We start from the raw sequence: 25,069 nt of genomic DNA, 5'->3' as shown, positions 1-25,069 counted from the left end.
CATCATCATCACCACCACCAATATAACCACCACCATAATCACTCTGACGGGGTATGCGACAGAGTAGGCAGGGACACCAGGCCGATGAACAATCATACAAGTTTTATTGAGGCAGGGAGCATAGAACATCCAATATCAAAATGGTTCTTTAGGGTCCACAATGAGTCCACACCAAGGAAACAGATTCAGGGCGACACCCGGCAATCCGATGCCAAGGAAAATGCAACAACAGTCCTTAGAGGAGTTCCTTAAATCCAGCAGCGTGGCCGAGACCACACAATCGCACGTGACAGCCGATCTTCACTGTTCAATAGTCCATACATGGGCACCAGGACCTGGCCCCAGCAACAGATCCCAGCCCTTCACCAGACACAGCATGAACTAACAAAATATGTGGCTGATTCTTCCACCTCTCCTTAGATCCACCCCCTGGATGGGAAAGGGTTCACACCCACTTTTTGAGTTTCCAGAAACTACAGGCTTGTATTGGAGGAGTCCCATGAAGAGAACAAAGACACATTCGCCCACTAGATGTTGACCTAGGCCTGATTACATTAAAGTCCAGACACATAGGTCAGGGAGGGACACGCTGTTACAGGGAATACCAGCACCACCACGATGAGAAGCCACACAGTGGTCCCATAAGTCACATGGCTGAGAGCAGAGACCTGTATTGGTGGCCTCCATGTGGCAGACCTGTTCACACAAAGTCTGCACATGGCAATTCTTATTAGGGTTCTCCTTCGGGAAGGTCAGCCATGTCTGATCTGTGGGGGAGCGACACCCAGCCCATCAGCTGCTCCCGATCATGGTCGCTGGCCGGATCTACCCAGTTACAGAACCGTACTGCACAGCACCGTCAACGTAATAGTGGCTGCGGACAGGTACTACACATCCACACCCGGTTCATTAGTACGCCACTATACAGCGGATGGACCGGTGCAGGTCCACAGTTGAGCAGTAACAGCAGAGACCCCCAACTCTGCATTCATTTATTATTAGGGTCCTCTGTACAAACAAAAATGAAAAAATCATTCTTTACACACAACGTATACTGTCCATAAATATATTTAATGTGTACACGTCTTGTACTGTCCATTTATGTAAGCACTGCCCTTATTTAATACATAAACATTGCACTGTCCATATGTAATGTATAGCTTATATACAGTCCATATGTAATGTATACAGCTCATATACAGTCCATATATAATGTATACAGCTCATACAGTCCCTATACAATGTATACAGCTCATATATAGTCCATATATAGTGTATACAGCTTATATTCAGTCCATATACAATGTATAGCTTATATACAGTCCATATACAATGTATACAGCACATGTACTGCCCTTATACAATGTATACATCTGATATACTGTCCATATACAATGTATACAGCTCATATTCAGTCCATATATAATGTAATACAGCTCCTACTGTATACAGCTCATATGCAGTCCATATATAATGTATACAGCTCATATACTGTATACAACTCATAGTCCATATATAATGTATACACCTCCTGTACTGTCCATATATCATGTATATAGCTCATATACAGTTGTGCTTAAAAGTTTACACACCCCGGCAAATTGTTTGCTTTCTTGACTTTTCGCAGAGAATTTGAGTGATAACACACAATCTTTTTTTCCCGCTCATGGTTAGTGGTTGGGTGAGGCCATTTATTGTCATCTACTGTTTTTTCTCTTTTTAAATCCTAGTGACAACCAAAAACATCCAAATGACCCTGATGAAAAGTTCTCATCCCCCAGTTCTTAATACTGTGTATTGCCCCCTCTAATATCAATGACAGCTTGAAGTCTTTTGTGGTAGTTGTGAATGAGGCTCTTTAATTTTCTCAGATGGTGAAGCTGCCATTCTTCTTGGTCAGATGGTGAAGCTGCCCATTCTTCTTGGTCAGATGGTGAAGCTGCCCATTCTTCTTTATCAGATGGTAAAGCCGCCTATTCTTTTTGGTCAGATGGTGAAGCTGTCCATTCTTCTTGGCGCCTCCAGTTCCTGTTAATTCCTGGGCGTTCTTGCATGAACTGTGCTTTGCTTGAGTTCTCCCCAGAGTGGCTCAATGATATTGAGGTCAGGAGACCGAGATGGCCGCTCCAGAACCTTCACTTTGTTCTGCTGTAGCCAATGACAGGTCGACTTGGCCTTCTGTTTTGGATTGTCGTCATGTTGGAACATCCAAGTACGTCCCATGGGCAGCTTCTGGGCGGATAAGTGCAAATTTGCCCCCAGTATTTGCTGATAACGTGCTGCATTCATCTTTCCTTCAAGTGTGACAACATTTCCTGTGCCTTTGTAGATCACACATCCAGACATCATCAGCAATCCACCTCCGTGCTTTACAGTAGAAAAGGTGTTCCTTTCCTCATAGCCCTTGTTAACACCTCTGCAAATGTAACGTTTATGGTTGTGGCCAAAAAGTTTGATTTTGGTCTCATCGCTCCAAATTCACTTGTTGCAGAAGTTTGGAGGATTGTATCTGGGCTGCTTGGGGGCTCGCCTCTGGGCTGCTTGGGGGCTCGCCTCTGGGCTGCTTGGGGGCTCGCCTCTGGGCTGCTTGGGGGCTCGCCTCTGGGCTGCTTGGGGGCTCGCCTCTGGGCTGCTTGGGGGCTCGCCTCTGGGCTGCTTGGGGGCTCGCCTCTGGGCTGCTTGGGGGCTCGCCTCTGGCCTGTTTGGAGGCTCGCCTCTGGCCTGTTTGGAGGCTCGCCTCTGGCCTGTTTGGAGGCTCGCCTCTGGCCTGTTTGGAGGCTCGCCTCTGGCCTGTTTGGAGGCTCGCCTCTGGCCTGTTTGGAGGCTCGCCTCTGGCCTGTTTGGAGGCTCGCCTCTGGCCTGTTTGGAGGCTCGTCTCTGGCCTGTTTGGAGGCTCGTCTCTGGCCTGTTTGGAGGCTCGTCTCTGGCCTGTTTGGAGGCTCGTCTCTGGCCTGTTTGGAGGCTCGTCTCTGGCCTGTTTGGAGGCTTTTAGGCGAGATACTTTGTGGGATTTGCGCAGTAATGGCTTTCTTCTGACGACTCGACCATGCAGCCCATTTTTCTTACAGTGCCTCTTATTGTGCACCTTGAAGCAGCTGCACCGCGAGTTTTCAGTGAGTCCTGTATTTCAGCTGATGTTATTTGTGGGTTTTTCTTTGCATCCCTGTGACGGGGTCCTTCTACCATATCACACAATCAACAGAGCGAGAGATGGATGGTCAATCCAAAGAACATTTATTCCAAGCAACTCAAAAGGTCCATAACATAATCCACCATACAGAGGGCAAAATTAGTCCAGAAACACGAATATAGTCCAGTAAGCGATAAATGTCCAGGTCTCTCTCAGAAGCCACAGCTTTTGCCCAGAGGATCAATCTTAGTCATGCTCTCTTGAAGTTCTCCAACAGACTGCCCAATTCTTCAGGTAAGCAGAGAGTTTAGGTTGATCCCAGGCCCCCTTCCCCCAGACCTAGGGACTGGAACATTACAGGGGGTGATTACCTACAGACAATACAATGTACACAAGCAATACAGAGAATGGACAATGAACCACGCCTAAAATAGGAACCTACACAACATGATATACAACCCCTCATAATCCACCATCACAACCCCAAACAATTTTCCTGGCAGTTGTGGCTGAACTTTGTTTGTCTACCTGATCGTGGTTTGGTTTTTACAGAGCCCCTGATTTTTCCATTTTTTAATCACAGTTCGCACACTGCTACTGGCATTTTCAATTCCATGGATATCTTTTTGTATCCCTTTCCTGTTTTATACAGTTCAACTATCTTTTCCCGTAGATCCATTGACAATTCTTTTGCTTTCCCCATGACCCACAATCCAGATGCAAGAGTCTGTCTGGATCCCATAAACTCACTCAGCTTTTATGCACACACTGATTACAAGCAGACAGGTCACAGGTGGAGATGTTACCTTTATTAGCCATTCACATTCATTTGTGACACCTTCTGTGCATGTTATCAAGCCAAAATCACCAGGGAATTAGAACTTTTCATCAGGGTCATTTGGATGTTTTTGGTTGTCATTAGGATTTAAAAAGAGACACCACAGTAGATGACAATAAATGGCTTCACCCGACCACTAACCATGAGCGGAAAAAAGATTGTGTGTGATCATTCATGATCTGTGAGAAAAGGCCAAAAAAGCAAAAAAATCTGTCGGGGGAGGAAACTTTTTATCACAATTTTATATAATGTATTCAGCTCATATACTGTCCTTATACAATGTATACAGAGCGTATAAAGTCCATATATAATGTATGCAGCTCGTATACAGGCCATAGTGTATACCGCTCATATACTGTCCATATATAATGTATACAGCTTATATACAGTCCATGAATAATATACAGTGGGTACAGAAAGTATTCACACCCCTTTACACTTTTCGCTCTTTGTTTCATTGCAGCCATTTGGTAAATTCTCATTAATGTGCACTCTGCCCCCATCTTCCCATCCCCCATCTTCCCATCCCCCATCTTGACAGAAAAAAAAACAAATGTAGAAATTTTTGCAAATTTATTAAACAAGAAAAACTGAAATATCACATGGTGATAAGTATTCAGCCCCTTTGCTCAGTATATCACATGGTGATAAGTATTCAGCCCCTTTGCTCAGTATTGAGTAGAGGCACCCTCCCTTTTGAGCTAGTACAGCCATTAGTCTTCTTGGGATCCTGGATTTGGGGATCCTCGGCCATTCTTCCTTGCGGATCCTCTCCAGTTCCGTCAGGTTGGATGGTGAACGTTGGTGACGCCATTTTCAGGTCTCTCCAGAGATGCTCAGTTGAGTTTAGGTCAGGGCTCTGGCTGGGACGGTCAGGAATGGTCACAGAGTTGTTCTGAAGCCGCTCCTTTGTTATTGTAGCTGTGTGCTGAGGGTCATTGTCTTGTTGGAAGGTGAACCTTCGGCCAAGTCTGAGGTTCAGAGCATCTGGAGGAGGTTTTCTTACAGGATATCTCTGTACTTGGCCGCATTCATCTTTCCTTCAATTGCAGCCAGTTGTCCTGTCCCCGCCCCCATAGCATGATGCTGCCACCACCATGTCTCACTGTGGGGATTGCATTGGGCAGGTGATGAGCAGTGCCTGGTTTTATCCACACATATCGCTTAGAATTATCACCAAAAAGTTCTATCTTGGTCTCATCAGACCAGAGAATCTTCTTTCTCATAGTCTGGGATCCTTCATGTGTTGTTTTGCAAACTCTATGAGGGCTTTCATATGTTTTGCACTGAGGAGAGGCTTCCGTGGGGCCACTCTGCCATAAAGGCCCGACTGGTGGAGGCTGCAGTGATAGGTGACTTTGGAACTTTCTCCCATCTCCCTACTGCATCTCTGGAGCTCAGCCGCAGTGATCTTGGGGTTCTTCTTTACCTCTCACCAAGGCTCTTCTCCCACGATTGCTCAGTTTGGCTGGACGGCCGGGTCTAGGAAGAGTTCTGGGGGTCCCAAACTTCTTCCATTTAAGGATTATGGAGGCCACTGTGCTCTGAGGAACCTTGAGTTCTGCAGAAATTCTTTTGTAACCTTGGCCAGATCGGTGCCTTGCCACAATTATGTCTCTGAGCTCCTTGGACAGTTCCTTTGACCTCATGATTCTCATTTGGTGTGACATGCAGTGTGAGCGGTGAGGTCTTATGTAGACGGGTGTGCGCCTTTCCAAATCACGTCCTATCAGTGTAATTACACACAGCTGGACTCCAATGAAGGAGCACCGTCTCATGGAGGATCACAAGGAAATGGACAGCATGTGACTTACATATAAGGGTCTGAGCAAAGGGGCTGAATACTTCTCACCATGTGTTATACTGAGCAAAGGGGCTGAATACTTATGACCATGTGAGATTTCAGTTTTTCTTGTTTAATAAATTTGCACAAATTTCTACATTTCTGTTTTTTTTCTGGGATGATGGGGGATGGGAAGATGGGGGATGGGTGAAGAGTGTACATTACTGAGAATTTACCAAATGGCTGCAATGATACAAAGAGGGAAAAATGTAAAAGAGGTGTGAATACTTTCCTTACCTACTGTATACGATCCAAATATAATGTATTCACCTCCTATGCTGTCCATATATAATGTATACAATCTATATAATACATACACATTCGTAATGTGTACACTTTCCTGTACTGTCCATATATAATGTATACACTTCTATGCTATCCATATATAAAAGTATAAACCTCCCTGTAAAGTCAATTATATATACACCCCCCACCATGCATGGGCCACATATTTTGCATAGAAATCGTGATGTGTGATGATATAATGTATCTACACTGTCTATACATACACTATAAACACATGACTCTGTGTCCAGAAATAATGGAAGCACAACCTGTTCTGTCCGAATATAATGATGTTTACACCTCACTATTCTGGATAGAACATACACACGTCTATACGGTCCACACTGGAGAGGAAAATTACAACAATGTCTGGGCATTGGGTTTTTCAGAAATAATGTAATCTCCCATAATGACCATGCTCCGGTTTTGTGTAAGGGGCGCACCGTGCCACCAGAGCAGGGTAAGGGGCGCACCGTGCCACCAGAGCAGGGTAAGGGGCGCACCGTGCCACCAGAGCAGGGTAAGGGGCGCACCGTGCCACCAGAGCAGGGTAAGGGGCGCACCGTGCCACCAGAGCAGGGTAAGGGGCGCACCGTGCCACCAGAGCAGGGTAAGGGGCGCACCGTGCCACTAGAGCAGGGTAAGGGGCGCACCGTGCCACCAGAGCAGGGTAAGGGGCGCACCGTGCCACCAGAGCAGGGTAAGGGGCGCACCGTGCCACCAGAGCAGGGTAAGGGGCGCACCGTGCCACCAGAGCAGGGTAAGGGGCGCACCGTGCCACCAGAGCAGGGTAAGGGGCGCACCGTGCCACCAGAGCAGGGTAAGGGGCGCACCGTGCCACCAGAGCAGGGTAAGGGGCGCACCGTGCCACTAGAGCAGGGTAAGGGGCGCACCGTGCCACTAGAGCAGGGTAAGGGGCGCACCGTGCCACTAGAGCAGGGTAAGGGGCGCACCGTGCCACTAGAGCAGGGTAAGGGGCGCACCGTGCCACTAGAGCAGGGTAAGGGGCGCACCGTGCCACTAGAGCAGGGTAAGGGGCGCACCGTGCCACTAGAGCAGGGTAAGGGGCGCACCGTGCCACTAGAGCAGGGTAAGGGGCGCACCGTGCCACTAGAGCAGGGTAAGGGGCGCACCGTGCCACTAGAGCAGGGTAAGGGGCGCACCGTGCCACTAGAGCAGGGTAAGGGGCGCACCGTGCCACTAGAGCAGGGTAAGGGGCGCACCGTGCCACTAGAGCAGGGTAAGGGGCGCACCGTGCCACTAGAGCAGGGTAAGGGGCGCACCGTGCCACTAGAGCAGGGTAAGGGGCGCACCGTGCCACTAGAGCAGGGTAAGGGGCGCACCGTGCCACTAGAGCAGGGTAAGGGGCGCACCGTGCCACTAGAGCAGGGTAAGGGGCGCACCGTGCCACTAGAGCAGGGTAAGGGGCGCACCGTGCCACTAGAGCAGGGTAAGGGGCGCACCGTGCCACTAGAGCAGGGTAAGGGGCGCACCGTGCCACTAGAGCAGGGTAAGGGGCGCACCGTGCCACTAGAGCAGGGTAAGGGGCGCACCGTGCCACTAGAGCAGGGTAAGGGGCGCACCGTGCCACTAGAGCAGGGTAAGGGGCGCACCGTGCCACTAGAGCAGGGTAAGGGGCGCACCGTGCCACTAGAGCAGGGTAAGGGGCGCACCGTGCCACTAGAGCAGGGTAAGGGGCGCACCGTGCCACTAGAACAGGGCTTTATAAAAGATCCAACGTTTATCACTATAAACCCTTTATTCTGCTGATAATTAGAGAGCAGCAATGACTGTAGAGAGAGGATCAGTAAATGTTTTGCAGGTAACAACAGTCACAATCAGTAGGACGTGCATCGGCCATCGCTGGGAATGACTTCATCTGCGGCCACAGGACATCTCTAGTCTCTCACACTGCTCTGGGGGGATTTTGACCCACTCTTCTTCCAGTCTCTTCCACAGGACATCACTAGTCTCTCACACTGCTCTGGGGGGATTTTGGCCCACTCTTCTTCCAGTCTCTTCCACAGGACATCACTAGCCTCTCACACTGCTCTGGTTGGATTTTGGCCCACTCTTCTTCTAGTCTCTTCCACAGGACATCACTAGTCTCTCACACTGCTCTGGGGGGATTTTGACCCACTCTTCTTCCAGTCTCTTCCACAGGACATCACTAGCCTCTCACACTGCTCTGGTTGGATTTTGGCCCACTCTTCTTCCAGTCTCTTCCACAGGACATCACTGGTCTCTCACACTGCTCTGGGGATTTTGGCCCACTCTTCTTCCAGTCTCTTCCACAGGACATCACTAGTCCCTCACACTGCTCTGGGGGGATTTTGGCCCACTCTTCTTCCAGTCTCTTCCACAGGACATCACTAGTCCCTCACACTGCTCTGGGGATTTTGGCCCACTCTTCTTCCAGTCTCTTCCACAGGACATCACTAGTCCCTCACACTGCTCTGGGGATTTTGGCCCACTCTTCTTCCAGTCTCTTCCACAGGACATCACTAGTCCCTCACACTGCTCTGGGGGGATTTTGGCCCACTCTTCTTCCAGTCTCTTCCACAGGACATCACTAGTCTCTCACACTGCTCTGGGGGGATTTTGGCCCACTCTTCTTCCAGTCTCTTCCACAGGACATCACTGGTCTCTCACACTGCTCTGGGGGGATTTTGGCCCACTCTTCTTCCAGTCTCTTCCACAGGACATCACTAGTCTCTCACACTGCTCTGGGGGGATTTTGGCCCACTCTTCTTCCAGTCTCTTCCTCAGGACATCACTAGTCTCTCACACTGCTCTGGGGATTTTGGCCCACTCTTCTTCCAGTCTCTTCCACAGGACATCACTAGTCTCTCACACTGCTCTGGAGGGATTTTGGCCCACTCTTCTTCCAGTCTCTTCCTCAGGACATCACTAGTCTCTCACACTGCTCTGGGGATTTTGGTCCACTCTTCTTCCAGTCTCTTCCACAGGACATCACTGGTCTCTCACACTGCTCTGGGGGGGATTTTGGCCCACTCTTCTTCCAGTCTCTTCCACAGGACATCACTGGTCTCTCACACTGCTCTGGGGGGATTTTGGCCCACTCTTCTTCCAGTCTCTTCCACAGGACATCACTAGTCTCTCACACTGCTCTGGGGGGATTTTGGCCCACTCTTCTTCCAGTCTCTTCCACAGGACATCACTGGTCTCTCACACTGCTCTGGGGGGATTTTGGCCCACTCTTCTTCCAGTCTCTTCCACAGGACATCACTAGTCTCTCACACTGCTCTGGGGGGATTTTGGCCCACTCTTCTTCCAGTCTCTTCCTCAGGACATCACTAGTCTCTCACACTGCTCTGGGGATTTTGGCCCACTCTTCTTCCAGTCTCTTCCACAGGACATCACTAGTCTCTCACACTGCTCTGGAGGGATTTTGGCCCACTCTTCTTCCAGTCTCTTCCTCAGGACATCACTAGTCTCTCACACTGCTCTGGGGATTTTGGTCCACTCTTCTTCCAGTCTCTTCCACAGGACATCACTGGTCTCTCACACTGCTCTGGGGGGGATTTTGGCCCACTCTTCTTCCAGTCTCTTCCACAGGACATCACTGGTCTCTCACACTGCTCTGGGGGGATTTTGGCCCACTCTTCTTCCAGTCTCTTCCACAGGACATCACTGGTCTCTCACACTGCTCTGGGGGGATTTTGGCCCACTCTTCTTCCAGTCTCTTCCACAGGACATCACTAGTCCCCCACACTGCTCTGGGGGGATTTTGGCCCACTCTTCTTCCAGTCTCTTCCACAGGACATCACTGGTCTCTCACACTGCTCTGGGGATTTTGGCCCACTCTTCTTCCAGTCTCTTCCACAGGACATCACTAGTCCCTCACACTGCTCTGGGGGGATTTTGGCCCACTCTTCTTCCAGTCTCTTCCACAGGACATCACTGGTCTCTCACACTGCTCTGGGGGGATTTTGGCCCACTCTTCTTCCAGTCTCTTCCACAGGACATCACTAGCCTCTCACACTGCTCTGGTTGGATTTTGGCCCACTCTTCTTCCAGTCTCTTCCACAGGACATCACTGGTCTCTCACACTGCTCTGGGGATTTTGGCCCACTCTTCTTCCAGTCTCTTCCACAGGACATCACTAGTCTCTCACACTGCTCTGGGGGGATTTTGGCCCACTCTTCTTCCAGTCTCTTCCTCAGGACATCACTAGTCTCTCACACTGCTCTGGGGATTTTGGCCCACTCTTCTTCCAGTCTCTTCCACAGGACATCACTGGTCTCTCACACTGCTCTGGGGATTTTGGCCCACTCTTCTTCCAGTCTCTTCCACAGGACATCACTAGTCCCTCACACTGCTCTGGGGGGATTTTGGCCCACTCTTCTTCCAGTCTCTTCCTCAGGACATCACTAGTCTCTCACACTGCTCTAGGGGGATTTTGGCCCACTCTTCTTCCAGTCTCTTCCACAGGACATCACTGGTCTCTCACACTGCTCTGGGGGGATTTTGGCCCACTCTTCTTCCAGTCTCTTCCACAGGACATCACTAGTCTCTCACACTGCTCTGGGGGGATTTTGGCCCACTCTTCTTCCAGTCTCTTCCTCAGGACATCACTAGTCTCTCACACTGCTCTGGGGATTTTGGTCCACTCTTCTTCCAGTCTCTTCCACAGGACATCACTGGTCTCTCACACTGCTCTGGGGGGGATTTTGGCCCACTCTTCTTCCAGTCTCTTCCACAGGACATCACTGGTCTCTCACACTGCTCTGGGGGGATTTTGGCCCACTCTTCTTCCAGTCTCTTCCACAGGACATCACTAGTCTCTCACACTGCTCTGGGGGGATTTTGGCCCACTCTTCTTCCAGTCTCTTCCACAGGACATCACTAGTCTCTCACACTGCTCTGGGGGGATTTTGGCCCACTCTTCTTCCAGTCTCTTCCTCAGGACATCACTAGTCTCTCACACTGCTCTGGGGATTTTGGCCCACTCTTCTTCCAGTCTCTTCCACAGGACATCACTAGTCTCTCACACTGCTCTGGAGGGATTTTGGCCCACTCTTCTTCCAGTCTCTTCCTCAGGACATCACTAGTCTCTCACACTGCTCTGGGGATTTTGGTCCACTCTTCTTCCAGTCTCTTCCACAGGACATCACTGGTCTCTCACACTGCTCTGGGGGGATTTTGGCCCACTCTTCTTCCAGTCTCTTCCACAGGACATCACTGGTCTCTCACACTGCTCTGGGGGGATTTTGGCCCACTCTTCTTCCAGTCTCTTCCACAGGACATCACTGGTCTCTCACACTGCTCTGGGGGGATTTTGGCCCACTCTTCTTCCAGTCTCTTCCACAGGACATCACTGGTCTCTCACACTGCTCTGGGGGGATTTTGGCCCACTCTTCTTCCAGTCTCTTCCACAGGACATCACTAGTCCCCCACACTGCTCTGGGGGGATTTTGGCCCACTCTTCTTCCAGTCTCTTCCACAGGACATCACTGGTCTCTCACACTGCTCTGGGGATTTTGGCCCACTCTTCTTCCAGTCTCTTCCACAGGACATCACTAGTCCCTCACACTGCTCTGGGGGGATTTTGGCCCACTCTTCTTCCAGTCTCTTCCACAGGACATCACTGGTCTCTCACACTGCTCTGGGGGGATTTTGGCCCACTCTTCTTCCAGTCTCTTCCACAGGACATCACTAGCCTCTCACACTGCTCTGGTTGGATTTTGGCCCACTCTTCTTCCAGTCTCTTCCACAGGACATCACTAGTCCCTCACACTGCTCTGGGGGGATTTTGGCCCACTCTTCTTCCAGTCTCTTCCTCAGGACATCACTAGTCTCTCACACTGCTCTAGGGGGATTTTGGCCCACTCTTCTTCCAGTCTCTTCCACAGGACATCACTGGTCTCTCACACTGCTCTGGGGGGATTTTGGCCCACTCTTCTTCCAGTCTCTTCCACAGGACATCACTAGTCTCTCACACTGCTCTGGGGGGATTTTGGCCCACTCTTCTTCCAGTCTCTTCCACAGGACATCCCTCGTCTCTCACACTGCTCTGGGGGGATTTTGGCCCACTCTTCTTCCAGTCTCTTCCACAGGACATCACTAGTCTCTCACACTGCTCTGGGGGGATTTTGGACCACTCTTCTTCCAGTCTCTTCCTCAGGACATCACTAGTCTCTCACACTGCTCTGGGGATTTTGGCCCACTCTTCTTCCAGTCTCTTCCACAGGACATCCCTCGTCTCTCACACTGCTCTGGGGCGATTTTGGCCCACTCTTCTTCCAGTCTCTTCCTCAGGACATCACTAGTCTCTCACACTGCTCTAGGGGGATTTTGGCCCACTCTTCTTCCAGTCTCTTCCACAGGACATCACTAGTCTCTCACACTGCTCTGGGGGGATTTTGGCCCACTCATCTTCCAGTCTCTTCCACAGGACATCACTAGTCTCTCACACTGCTCTGGGGGGATTTTGGCCCACTCTTCTTCCAGTCTCTTCCACAGGACATCACTAGTCTCTCACACTGCTCTGGGGGGATTTTGGCCCACTCATCTTCCAGTCTCTTCCTCAGGACATCACTAGTCTCTCACACTGCTCTGGGGATTTTGGCCCACTCTTCTTCCAGTCTCTTCCACAGGACATCACTAGTCTCTCACACTGCTCTGGAGGGATTTTGGCCCACTCTTCTTCCAGTCTCTTCCTCAGGACATCACTAGTCTCTCACACTGCTCTGGGGATTTTGGTCCACTCTTCTTCCAGTCTCTTCCACAGGACATCACTGGTCTCTCACACTGCTCTGGGGGGGATTTTGGCCCACTCTTCTTCCAGTCTCTTCCACAGGACATCACTGGTCTCTCACACTGCTCTGGGGGGATTTTGGCCCACTCTTCTTCCAGTCTCTTCCACAGGACATCACTGGTCTCTCACACTGCTCTGGGGGGATTTTGGCCCACTCTTCTTCCAGTCTCTTCCACAGGACATCACTGGTCTCTCACACTGCTCTGGGGGGATTTTGGCCCACTCTTCTTCCAGTCTCTTCCTCAGGACATCACTAGTCTCTCACACTGCTCTGGGGATTTTGGCCCACTCTTCTTCCAGTCTCTTCCACAGGACATCACTAGTCTCTCACACTGCTCTGGGGGGATTTTGGCCCACTCTTCCTCCAGTCTCTTCCACAGGACATCACTAGTCTCTCACACTGCTCTGGGGGGATTTTGGCCCACTCTTCTTCCAGTCTCTCCACAGGACATCACTAGTCTCTCACACTGCTCTGGGGGGATTTTGGCCCACTCTTCTTCCATTCGCTTCTATGACTGTTGTGGGTTTCTTGGCCATAACTTTTGTCACCAAGGATTTCTATTGGGTTTAGATCAGGACTCTGGGCTGTGACCATTTCATTGTTTCCAGGAGCTGCTTTCCCCGTTTTGCTGTGACAGGGGGCATTGTCCTGCATGAAAATTGCTGCTGATTGAGTGATGGACACAAGTAAGGAGCCATGTGTTGTGGAGGAGGTTCTGAGCCACACTTGTATTCACTCTGCCATGTATGAGAGGTCCAACTCCTGCTGCAGAAAACATCCCCCAAACCATGACCCTGCCTCTACCGCCGCTCACTGACTTCTTAACATACTTTGGGTGTGATGGGTAACATTATGTTCATTGACAAACTGGGGAAAGACTGAACCCAAAGTGTGTTAAGAAGTCAGTGACATGAAATGCAGAAAGCATCCACTAATCACCGTCACTCCGTATACTCGCAGCCCAGCCACTAATGGAAGTGTAATAACCGAGACTGGCGGCCACAGCAAGAGGGAGGAAGACGACGGAGAATCAAAAGTGCAGAGGAAATGAGAGGAACGGGATGAATGCGGAGAGGGGGGGGGGGGGGCAGTGACCAGGGAGCGGCGCCTGGGGAGCAGCATCAACACGGGGGCGCACTGACCGGGGAACGGCAGCAACGTGGAGGTGGGGGGGGGCAATGACCGAGGAATGGCAGCAACAAGGAGGGGTCAGTGACCGTGGAGCAGCAGAAAAGCAGTGACTGGGCGGTGTCATCAATGCGGGGGCGCAGTGACCGGGGAACGGCAGTAACCGGCGGGGGGGAGAGACTGGGGAGCGGCATCAATGTGGAGGTGCAGTGACCGGGGAGCGGCATCAACGTAGGGGTGTAGTGAACGGGGACCGGCAGAAAAGCTGTGACTGGGCAGAGTCGTCAATGTGGGGGCGCAGTGACCAGGGAACGGCAGTAACCGGTGAGGAGCAGTGACCAGGGAGAGGCTGCAACACGGGGACCCAGTGACCGAGGAGCGGCAGCAACACGGGGGTGGGGGCAGTGACCTGGGAACGGCAGAGACCAGTGGGGGGGGCAGTAACTGGGGAACAACATCAACACGGGGACGCAGTGAGCAAGGAGCAGCAGCAACATGTCGGGCGGTGACCGGGGAATGGCATCAACGTGGAGGTGCAGTGACCGAGGAGCGGCAGCAACAAGGGGGCGCAGTTACCTAGGAGCGGCAGCAACATAGGGGTGCAGTGACCGGGGAATGGCAGTGACCGGGAAGTAATACGGAGGAGCATCGATGTGGGGGAGGGGCAATGACCAGGGACAGGGTGCGACATGGGGAGAGGCTGGGGCGCGGGGAGAGACAGGGGCGCGGAGGTGCAGTAACTGGCGAGGGGGCAGTGACCGGGGAGCGGGAGCAACAAGAGGGCGTAGTGACCGGGGAGCGGCAGTGACTGCCAGGGGTGCATTAATCGGGGAGCAGGAGTGTAGCGCCCCTGAAGCTATCAGGAGCTACAAAGAACTGCATCATGTCAAAGATGCAGGGCCTACCCCCAGGGACCCAGAAGACCAGTGCCGGTAACACCAAAACATTCATATAATCCCTGTTTTTCTCTTCCCCAATGACTGGTGACAGGCTTGGGTTGGACCCAATGGATGGCCACCTAAGGGTGGAACCGATCCAGTCCACTAGACGACAACCAGGGAGGAGGGGGTCAGACAGTCAGTAAGTGAAAGTGAGAGGAGACGGACGTAACCGTACTGACGGGAGAGTATAACAGTGACCTGTCAGGCACAGGCGGTTGGTTGCCGGTGGAGTACTCTCGGAACCATAGCATCGCCTGGGTACAGAGCCCTAGGTCATGCAAACGCTCCAGGCAGACCTGATAAAAAATCTGCACAGTGAGGGGACCATCCAGGACCTCACCGACCGTAAAGTCCGGGGGTACCAGCAGTAAAGGAAGAGCCGGGGATCGGAACCGAACACCGTCCCTACTGTACAGGGTTCAAACTGCCACCGTATGGACTAAGGGGTACTTTGCACGTTGCGACATCACTACTGCGATATCGTCGGGGTCAAATCGTAAGTGACGCACATCCGGCGCTGGTAACGACGTCGCAATGTGTAAAGCCTAGGAGCACTGATAAACAATCGCAAATGTGTCGTAAATCGGTGATCTGTGTAGCGTCATTTTCATAATTACGTTGCAGCGACAGGTACGATGTTGTTCCTCGCTCCTGCGGCAGTGCACATCGCTGTGTATGAAGCTGCAGGAGCGAGGAACATCTCCTACCTGCCTCCACCGGCTATGCGGAAGGAAAGAGGTGGGCGGGATGTTACGTCCCTCTCATCTCCGCCCCTCCGCTTCTATTGGCCGTCTGCCGTGTGACGTCGCAGTAACGCCGCACGACCCGCCCCCTTAGGAATTAGGCGGGTCGCCGGCCAGAGCGGCATTGCAGGGCCGGTAAGTGCGTGTGAAGCTGCCGTAGCGATAATGTCACAAGATATCGCATCTGCGACGGGGACTATCGCGCTCGGCATCGCAAGCATCGGCTAGTGATGTCGCAGCGTGCAAAGTACCCCTAAAACTGAAAGACTACCAGGAGGGGACCCCCAGACGCTCCAAGCCAGAGGGACCCACCAGCCAGAGACAGGTGCAGGGGAAAGAAGATACCAGGTTACCATACAGTCACTAGGACTAAGGGAACCAGCCTTCTCCGGGTCACAAGCCATAACAACGCTGTGAGTAAAGAATCCAGTTCCACTGCACTCCGTTGTGTGGCTACCTTCTTTCCACATCTAATAGCATCATCTATCATCTGGGGCCTGGCCCTACTCGAGGAGGGCCCAACACCCAGGCTGCCATTACCATCAGCCCCAGCAGCGAGAAACTGCAGCGGCGGCCCCATCTAAATTACCGCAACCCAAAGTGGCGTCACGACAAAAACTTTATTACTACTCCCTTGTACATAACCCCTTTCAAGCGCCCCCCAGGGTCACGGAACCGGGCACCGGCCACCCAGTGACATATCCCAGCAATACACTGCCCAGGACCGAGTACCCCAAAGCCCAGTGGTGCGTCAGGAGCAACACGGAGGCGCAGTGACCTGGAAGCGGCAGAGGAGCAGTGACCATGGAACATCAGTGACCGGTTGGGGGGGGGCACTGACTGGGGAGCAGCATCGACGTGAAGGGAGGAAGGGGCAATGACTGGGGACCAGGAGCGACGCTGGGAGAGGAGGGGGCGCAGGGGGAGGCAGCGATGCGGGGGGGGGGGGGGGGGTTTCAAGTGACCGGGTAGAAGCAGGGGCGCAAGATTAAGGGGGCGCTCGCTCGGTGGGGGGAGGAGAATCCGGGGGCGCACACTCGGCGTGGGGGAGAATCCGGGGGCGCACACTCGGCGTGGGGGAGAATCCGGGGGCGCACACTCGGCGTGGGGGAGAATCCGGGGGCGCACACTCGGCGTGGGGGAGAATCCGGGGGCGCACACTCGGCGTGGGGGAGAATCCGGGGGCGCACACTCGGCGTGGGGGAGAATCCGGGGGCGCACACTCGGCGTGGGGGAGAATCCGGGGGCGCACACTCGGCGTGGGGGAGAATCCGGGGGCGCACACTCGGCGTGGGGCAGAATCCGGGGGCGCACACTCGGCGTGGGGGAGAATCCGGGGGCGCACACTCGGCGTGGGGGAGAATCCGGGGGCGCACACTCGGCGTGGGGGAGAATCCGGGGGCGCACACTCGGCGTGGGGGAGAATCCGGGGGCGCACACTCGGCGTGGGGGAGAATCCGGGGGCGCACACTTGGGGGGGGGGGGGGGGAGGATAATCAAAGGGCGCACATTTGGTGGGGGGGGAATCAAGGGGCGCACACTTGGTGGGGAGGAGAATCAGGGGGCGCACACTTGGTGGGGGGGGAGGATAATCAAAGGGCGCACATTTGGTGGGGGGGGAATCAAGGGGCGCACACTTGGTGGGGAGGAGAATCAGGGGGCGCACACTTGGTGGGGGGGGAGGATAATCAAAGGGCGCACATTTGGTGGGGGGGGAATCAAGGGGCGCACACTTGGTGGGGAGGAGAATCAGGGGGCGCACACTTGGTGGGGAGGATAATCAGGGGGCGCACACTTGGTGGGGAGGATAATCAAGGGGCGCACACTTGGTGGGGAGGATAATCAGGGGGCGCACACTTGGTGGGGAGGATAATCAGGGGGCGCACACTTGGTGGGGAGGATAATCAGGGGGCGCACACTTGGTGGGGAGGATAATCAGGGGGCGCACACTTGGTGGGGAGGATAATCAGGGGGCGCACACTTGGTGGGGAGGATAATCAGGGGGCGCACACTTGGTGGGGAGGATAATCAGGGGGCGCACACTTGGTGGGGAGGATAATCAGGGGGCGCACACTTGGTGGGGAGGATAATCAGGGGGCGCACACTTGGTGGGGAGGATAATCAGGGGGCGCACACTTGGTGGGGAGGATAATCAGGGGGCGCACACTTGGTGGGGAGGATAATCAGGGGGCGCACACTTGGTGGGGGGGATAATCAGGGGGCGCACACTTGGTGGGGGGGGATAATCAGGGGGCGCACACTTGGTGGGGGGGGATAATCAGGGGGCGCACACTTGGTGGGGGGGATAATCAGGGGGCACACACTTGGTGGGGAGGATAATCAGGGGGCGCACACTTGGTGGGGGGATAATCAGGGGGCGCACACTTGGTGGGGGGATAATCAGGGGGCGCACACTTGGTGGGGGGATAATCAGGGGGCGCACACTTGGTGGGGGGATAATCAGGGGGCGCACACTTGGTGGGGGGATAATCAGGGGGCGCACACTTGGTGGGGGGATAATCAGGGGGCGCACACTTGGTGGAGGGGATAATCAGGGGGCGCACACTTGGTGGAGGGGATAATCAGGGGGCGCACAGTTGGTGGGGGGGATAATCAGGGGTCGCACACTTGGTGGGGGGGGGATAATCAGGGGTCGCACACTTGGTGGGGGGGGGATAATCAGGGGTCGCACACTTGGTGGGGGGGGGATAATCAGGGGTCGCACACTTGGTGGGGGGGGGATAATCAGGGGTCGCACACTTGGTGGGGGGGGATAATCAGGGGGCGCACACTTGGTGGGGGGGATAATCAGGGGGCGCACACTTGGTGGGGGGGATAATCAGGGGGCGCACACTTGGTGGGGGGGATAATCAGGGGGCGCACACTTGGTGGGGGGGGATAATTAGGGGGCGCACACTTGGTGGGGGGGGATAATTAGGGGGCGCACACTTGGTGGGGGGGATAATCAGGGGGCGCACACTTGGTGGGGGGGATAATCAGGGGGCGCACACTTGGTGGGGGGGATAATCAGGGGGCGCACACTTGGTGGGGGGGATAATCAGGGGGCGCACACTTGGTGGGGGGGGAAATCAGGGGACGCACACTTGGTGGGGGGGAATCAGGGGGCGCACACTTGCTGGGGAGGATAATCAGAGGGCGCACACTTGCTGGGGAGGATAATCAGGGGGCGCACACTTGGTGGGGGGGGAATCAGGGGGCGCACACTTGGTGGGGAGGATAATCAGGGGGCGCACACTTGCTGGGGAGGATAATCAGGGGGCGCACACTTGGTGGGGGGGAATCAGGGGCGCACACTTGCTGGGGAGGATAATCAGGGGGCGCACACTTGGTGGGGGGGGGATCAGGGGGCGCACACTTGGTGGGGAGGATAATCAGGGGGCGCACACTTGGTGGGGAGGATAATCAGGGGGCGCACACTTGGTGGGGGGGGAATCAGGGGGCGCACACTTGGTGGGGAAGATAATCAGGGGGCGCACACTTGGTGGGGGGGGAAATCAGGGGGCGCACACTTGGTGGGGAGGATAATCAGGGGGCGCACACTTGGTGGGGAGGATAATCAGGGGGCGCACACTTGGTGGGGGGGGAAATCAGGGGACGCACACTTGGTGGGGGGGAATCAGGGGGCGCACACTTGCTGGGGAGGATAATCAGAGGGCGCACACTTGCTGGGGAGGATAATCAGGGGGCGCACACTTGGTGGGGGGGGAATCAGGGGGCGCACACTTGCTGGGGAGGATAATCAGAGGGCGCACACTTGCTGGGGAGGATAATCAGGGGGCGCACACTTGGTGGGGGGGGAATCAGGGGGCGCACACTTGGTGGGGAGGATAATCAGGGGGCGCACACTTGGTGGGGAGGATAATCAGGGGGCGCACACTTGGTGGGGGGGGAATCAGGGGGCGCACACTTGGTGGGGAGGATAATCAGGGGGCGCACACTTGGTGGGGGGGGGAATCAGGGGGCGCACACTTGGTGGGGAGGATAATCAGGGGGCGCACACTTGGTGGGGAGGATAATCAGGGGGCGCACACTTGGTGGGGGGGGAAATCAGGGGACGCACACTTGGTGGGGGGGAATCAGGGGGCGCACACTTGCTGGGGAGGATAATCAGAGGGCGCACACTTGCTGGGGAGGATAATCAGGGGGCGCACACTTGGTGGGGGGGGAATCAGGGGGCGCACACTTGGTGGGGAGGATAATCAGGGGGCGCACACTTGGTGGGGAGGATAATCAGGGGGCGCACACTTGGTGGGGGGGAATCAGGGGCGCACACTTGCTGGGGAGGATAATCAGGGGGCGCACACTTGGTGGGGGGGGAATCAGGGGGCGCACACTTGGTGGGGAGGATAATCAGGGGGCGCACACTTGGTGGGGAGGATAATCAGGGGGCGCACACTTGGTGGGGAGGATAATCAGGGGGCGCACACTTGGTGGGGGGGGAATCAGGGGCGCACACTTGCTGGGGAGGATAATCAGGGGGCGCACACTTGGTGGGGGGGGAATCAGGGGGCGCACACTTGGTGGGGAGGATAATCAGGGGGCGCACACTTGGTGGGGGGGAATCAGGGGGCGCACACTTGGTGGGGAGGATAATCAGGGGGCGCACACTTGGTGGGGGGGATAATCAGGGGGCGCACACTTGGTGGGGGGGATAATCAGGGGCGCACACTTGCTGGGGAGGGGAATCAGGGGGCGCACACTTGGTGGGGGGGATAATCAGGGGGCGCACACTTGGTGGGGGGGATAATCAGGGGGCGCACACTTGGTGGGGAGGATAATCAGAGGGCGCACACTTGCTGGGGAGGATAATCAGGGGGCGCACACTTGGTGGGGGGGAATCAGGGGCGCACACTTGCTGGGGAGGATAATCAGGGGGCGCACACTTGGTGGGGGGGGAATCAGGGGGCGCACACTTGGTGGGGAGGATAATCAGGGGGCGCACACTTGGTGGGGAGGATAATCAGGGGGCGCACACTTGGTGGGGGGGGAATCAGGGGGCGCACACTTGGTGGGGAAGATAATCAGGGGGCGCACACTTGGTGGGGGGGGGAATCAGGGGGCGCACACTTGGTGGGGAGGATAATCAGGGGGCGCACACTTGGTGGGGAGGATAATCAGGGGGCGCACACTTGGTGGGGGGGGAAATCAGGGGACGCACACTTGGTGGGGGGGAATCAGGGGGCGCACACTTGCTGGGGAGGATAATCAGAGGGCGCACACTTGCTGGGGAGGATAATCAGGGGGCGCACACTTGGTGGGGGGGGAATCAGGGGGCGCACACTTGCTGGGGAGGATAATCAGAGGGCGCACACTTGCTGGGGAGGATAATCAGGGGGCGCACACTTGGTGGGGGGGGAATCAGGGGGCGCACACTTTGTTGGGAGGATAATCAGGGGGCGCACACTTGGTGGGGAGGATAATCAGGGGGCGCACACTTGGTGGGGGGGGAATCAGGGGGCGCACACTTGGTGGGGAGGATAATCAGGGGGCGCACACTTGGTGGGGGGGGGAATCAGGGGGCGCACACTTGGTGGGGAGGATAATCAGGGGGCGCACACTTGGTGGGGAGGATAATCAGGGGGCGCACACTTGGTGGGGGGGGAAATCAGGGGACGCACACTTGGTGGGGGGGAATCAGGGGGCGCACACTTGCTGGGGAGGATAATCAGAGGGCGCACACTTGCTGGGGAGGATAATCAGGGGGCGCACACTTGGTGGGGGGGGAATCAGGGGGCGCACACTTGGTGGGGAGGATAATCAGGGGGCGCACACTTGCTGGGGAGGATAATCAGGGGGCGCACACTTGGTGGGGGGGAATCAGGGGCGCACACTTGCTGGGGAGGATAATCAGGGGGCGCACACTTGGTGGGGGGGGAATCAGGGGGCGCACACTTGGTGGGGAGGATAATCAGGGGGCGCACACTTGGTGGGGAGGATAATCAGGGGGCGCACACTTGGTGGGGGGGGAATCAGGGGGCGCACACTTGGTGGGGAAGATAATCAGGGGGCGCACACTTGGTGGGGGGGGAAATCAGGGGGCGCACACTTGGTGGGGAGGATAATCAGGGGGCGCACACTTGGTGGGGAGGATAATCAGGGGGCGCACACTTGGTGGGGGGGGAAATCAGGGGACGCACACTTGGTGGGGGGGAATCAGGGGGCGCACACTTGCTGGGGAGGATAATCAGAGGGCGCACACTTGCTGGGGAGGATAATCAGGGGGCGCACACTTGGTGGGGGGGGAATCAGGGGGCGCACACTTGCTGGGGAGGATAATCAGAGGGCGCACACTTGCTGGGGAGGATAATCAGGGGGCGCACACTTGGTGGGGGGGGAATCAGGGGGCGCACACTTGGTGGGGAGGATAATCAGGGGGCGCACACTTGGTGGGGAGGATAATCAGGGGGCGCACACTTGGTGGGGGGGGAATCAGGGGGCGCACACTTGGTGGGGAGGATAATCAGGGGGCGCACACTTGGTGGGGGGGGGAATCAGGGGGCGCACACTTGGTGGGGAGGATAATCAGGGGGCGCACACTTGGTGGGGAGGATAATCAGGGGGCGCACACTTGGTGGGGGGGGAAATCAGGGGACGCACACTTGGTGGGGGGGAATCAGGGGGCGCACACTTGCTGGGGAGGATAATCAGAGGGCGCACACTTGCTGGGGAGGATAATCAGGGGGCGCACACTTGGTGGGGGGGGAATCAGGGGGCGCACACTTGGTGGGGAGGATAATCAGGGGGCGCACACTTGGTGGGGAGGATAATCAGGGGGCGCACACTTGGTGGGGGGGAATCAGGGGCGCACACTTGCTGGGGAGGATAATCAGGGGGCGCACACTTGGTGGGGGGGGAATCAGGGGGCGCACACTTGGTGGGGGGGATAATCAGGGGGCGCACACTTGGTGGGGAGGATAATCAGGGGGCGCACACTTGCTGGGGAGGATAATCAGGGGGCGCACACTTGCTGGGGAGGATAATCAGAGGGCGCACACTTGCTGGGGAGGATAATCAGGGGGCGCACACTTGGTGGGGGGGAATCAGGGGGCGCACACTTGGTGGGGAGGATAATCAGGGGGCGCACACTTGGTGGGGGGGGAATCAGGGGGCGCACACTTGGTGGGGGGGAATCAGGGGGCGCACACTTGGTGGGGGGGGAATCAGGGGGCACACACTTGGTGGGGAGGATAATCAGGGGGCGCACACTTGGTGGGGAGGATAATCAGGGGGCGCACACTTGGTGGGGGGGGAATCAGGGGCGCACACTTGCTGGGGAGGATAATCAGGGGGCGCACACTTGGTGGGGGGGGAATCAGGGGGCGCACACTTGGTGGGGAGGATAATCAGGGGGCGCACACTTGGTGGGGGGGGAATCAGGGGGCGCACACTTGGTGGGGAGGATAATCAGGGGGCGCACACTTGGTGGGGGGGGAATCAGGGGGCGCACACTTGGTGGGGAGGATAATCAGGGGGCGCACACTTGGTGGGGGGGGAATCAGGGGGCGCACACTTGGTGGGGAGGATAATCAGGGGGCGCACAATTGCTGGGGGGAATCAGGGGGCGCACACTTGGTGGGGAGGATAATCAGGGGGCGCACACTTGGTGGGGAGGATAATCAGGGGGCGCACACTTGGTGGGGAGGATAATCAGGGGGCGCACACTTGGTGGGGGGGGAATCAGGGGCGCACACTTGCTGGGGAGGATAATCAGGGGGCGCACACTTGGTGGGGGGGAATCAGGGGCGCACACTTGGTGGGGAGGATAATCAGGGGGCGCACACTTGGTGGGGGGGGAATCAGGGGGCGCACACTTGGTGGGGAGGATAATCAGGGGGCGCACACTTGGTGGGGGGGGAATCAGGGGGCGCACACTTGGTGGGGGGGGAATCAGGGGGCGCACACTTGGTGGGGGGGGAATCAGGGGGCGCACACTTGGTGGGGGGAATCAGGGGCGCACACTTGCTGGGGAGGATAATCAGGGGGCGCACACTTGGTGGGGGGAATCAGGGGCGCACACTTGGTGGGGGGGGAATCAGGGGGCGCACACTTGGTGGGGAGGATAATCAGGGGGCGCACAATTGCTGGGGGGAATCAGGGGGCGCACACTTGGTGGGGGGGGAATCAGGGGGCGCACACTTGGTGGGGGGGGAATCAGGGGGCGCACAATTGCTGGGGGGAATCAGGGGGCCTCTCACCTGCGCTCAGCAGCCCCCAGCAGGTCGCGCACATCAGTTGGATCCACATGCTCCCCGTCCTCCCCGGTCACACGTCCATTCTTTCCGCTGCTCCGCTCTCGGATACCCGAGATCTCCGCGGTTAGACGCATCTCCAGCACCAGCTCCGTCGGACCCGCCCACAGGACGCGTCACAGGAGGGCGGGGCCAGGGACGCGCTGAGATCTGACAACATCTCGTGTGCGGCTGCGATCTACAACCGCCGAATATTCCCGGCAGCTGCGTCCTGCGGTCCCCGGATCACATTATTTAGGGGTCCGGTCTCCGGATCACGTTATTTAGGGGTCCGGTCTCGGGATCACATTATTTAGGGGTCCGGTCTCCGGATCACGTTATTTAGGGGTCCGGTCTCGGGATCACATTATTTAGGGGTCCGGTCTCCGGATCACATTATTTAGGGCTCCGGTCTCCGGATCACGTTATTTAGGGCTCCGGTCTCCGGATCACATTATTTAGGGCTCCGGTCTCGGGATCACATTATTTAGGGGTCCGGTCTCGGGATCACGTTATTTAGGGCTCCGGTCTCGGGATCACATTATTTAGGGGTCCGGTCTCGGGATCACATTATTTAGGGGTCCGGTCTCGGGATCACATTATTTAGGGCTCCGGTCTCGGGATCACATTATTTAGGGGTCCGGTCTCCGGATCACGTTATTTAGGGCTCCGGTCTCCGGATCACATTATTTAGGGCTCCGGTCTCCGGATCACATTATTTAGGGGTCCGGTCTCCGGATCACATTATTTAGGGGTCCGGTCTCGGGATCACGTTATTTAGGGCTCCGGTCTCCGGATCACATTATTTAGGGGTCCGGTCTCGGGATCACATTATTTAGGGCTCCGGTCTCGGGATCACATTATTTAGGGGTCCGGTCTCGAGATCACGTTATTTAGGGGTCCGGTCTCGGGATCACATTATTTAGGGGTCCGGTCTCGGGATCACATTATTTAGGGGTCCGGTCTCGAGATCACGTTATTTAGGGGTCCGGTCTCGGGATCACATTATTTAGGGCTCCGGTCTCGGGATCACGTTATTTAGGGGTCCGGTCTCGGGATCACATTATTTAGGGGTCCGGTCTCGGGATCACATTATTTAGGGGTCCGGTCTCGGGATCACGTTATTTAGG

The 25,069-nt window shown here is 55.7% G+C and overlaps 1 protein-coding gene across 1 annotated transcript in view; it reads right to left on the bottom strand.

The window, feature by feature from the left end:
• LYPD1 (LY6/PLAUR domain containing 1) overlaps nt 1-24,062 on the bottom strand; it is a 96,640-nt gene extending 72,578 nt beyond the window's left edge. Inside the window, exon 1 of the mRNA XM_075316957.1 lies at nt 23,907-24,062. Within this exon, the coding sequence (XP_075173072.1) occupies nt 23,907-23,955 (49 nt within the window). The 5' untranslated portion in view covers nt 23,956-24,062. The remainder of the gene's footprint in view (nt 1-23,906) is intronic.
• Between the last annotated feature and the right edge of the window lie 1,007 nt (nt 24,063-25,069).

This window comes from Anomaloglossus baeobatrachus, chromosome 7, assembly GCF_048569485.1.
Source record: "Anomaloglossus baeobatrachus isolate aAnoBae1 chromosome 7, aAnoBae1.hap1, whole genome shotgun sequence".
NCBI classification, from domain to species: Eukaryota; Metazoa; Chordata; class Amphibia; order Anura; family Aromobatidae; genus Anomaloglossus; species Anomaloglossus baeobatrachus.
The sequence above is the reverse complement of the archived record's forward strand: the minus strand, read 5'-3'. Positions and strand labels throughout refer to the sequence as shown.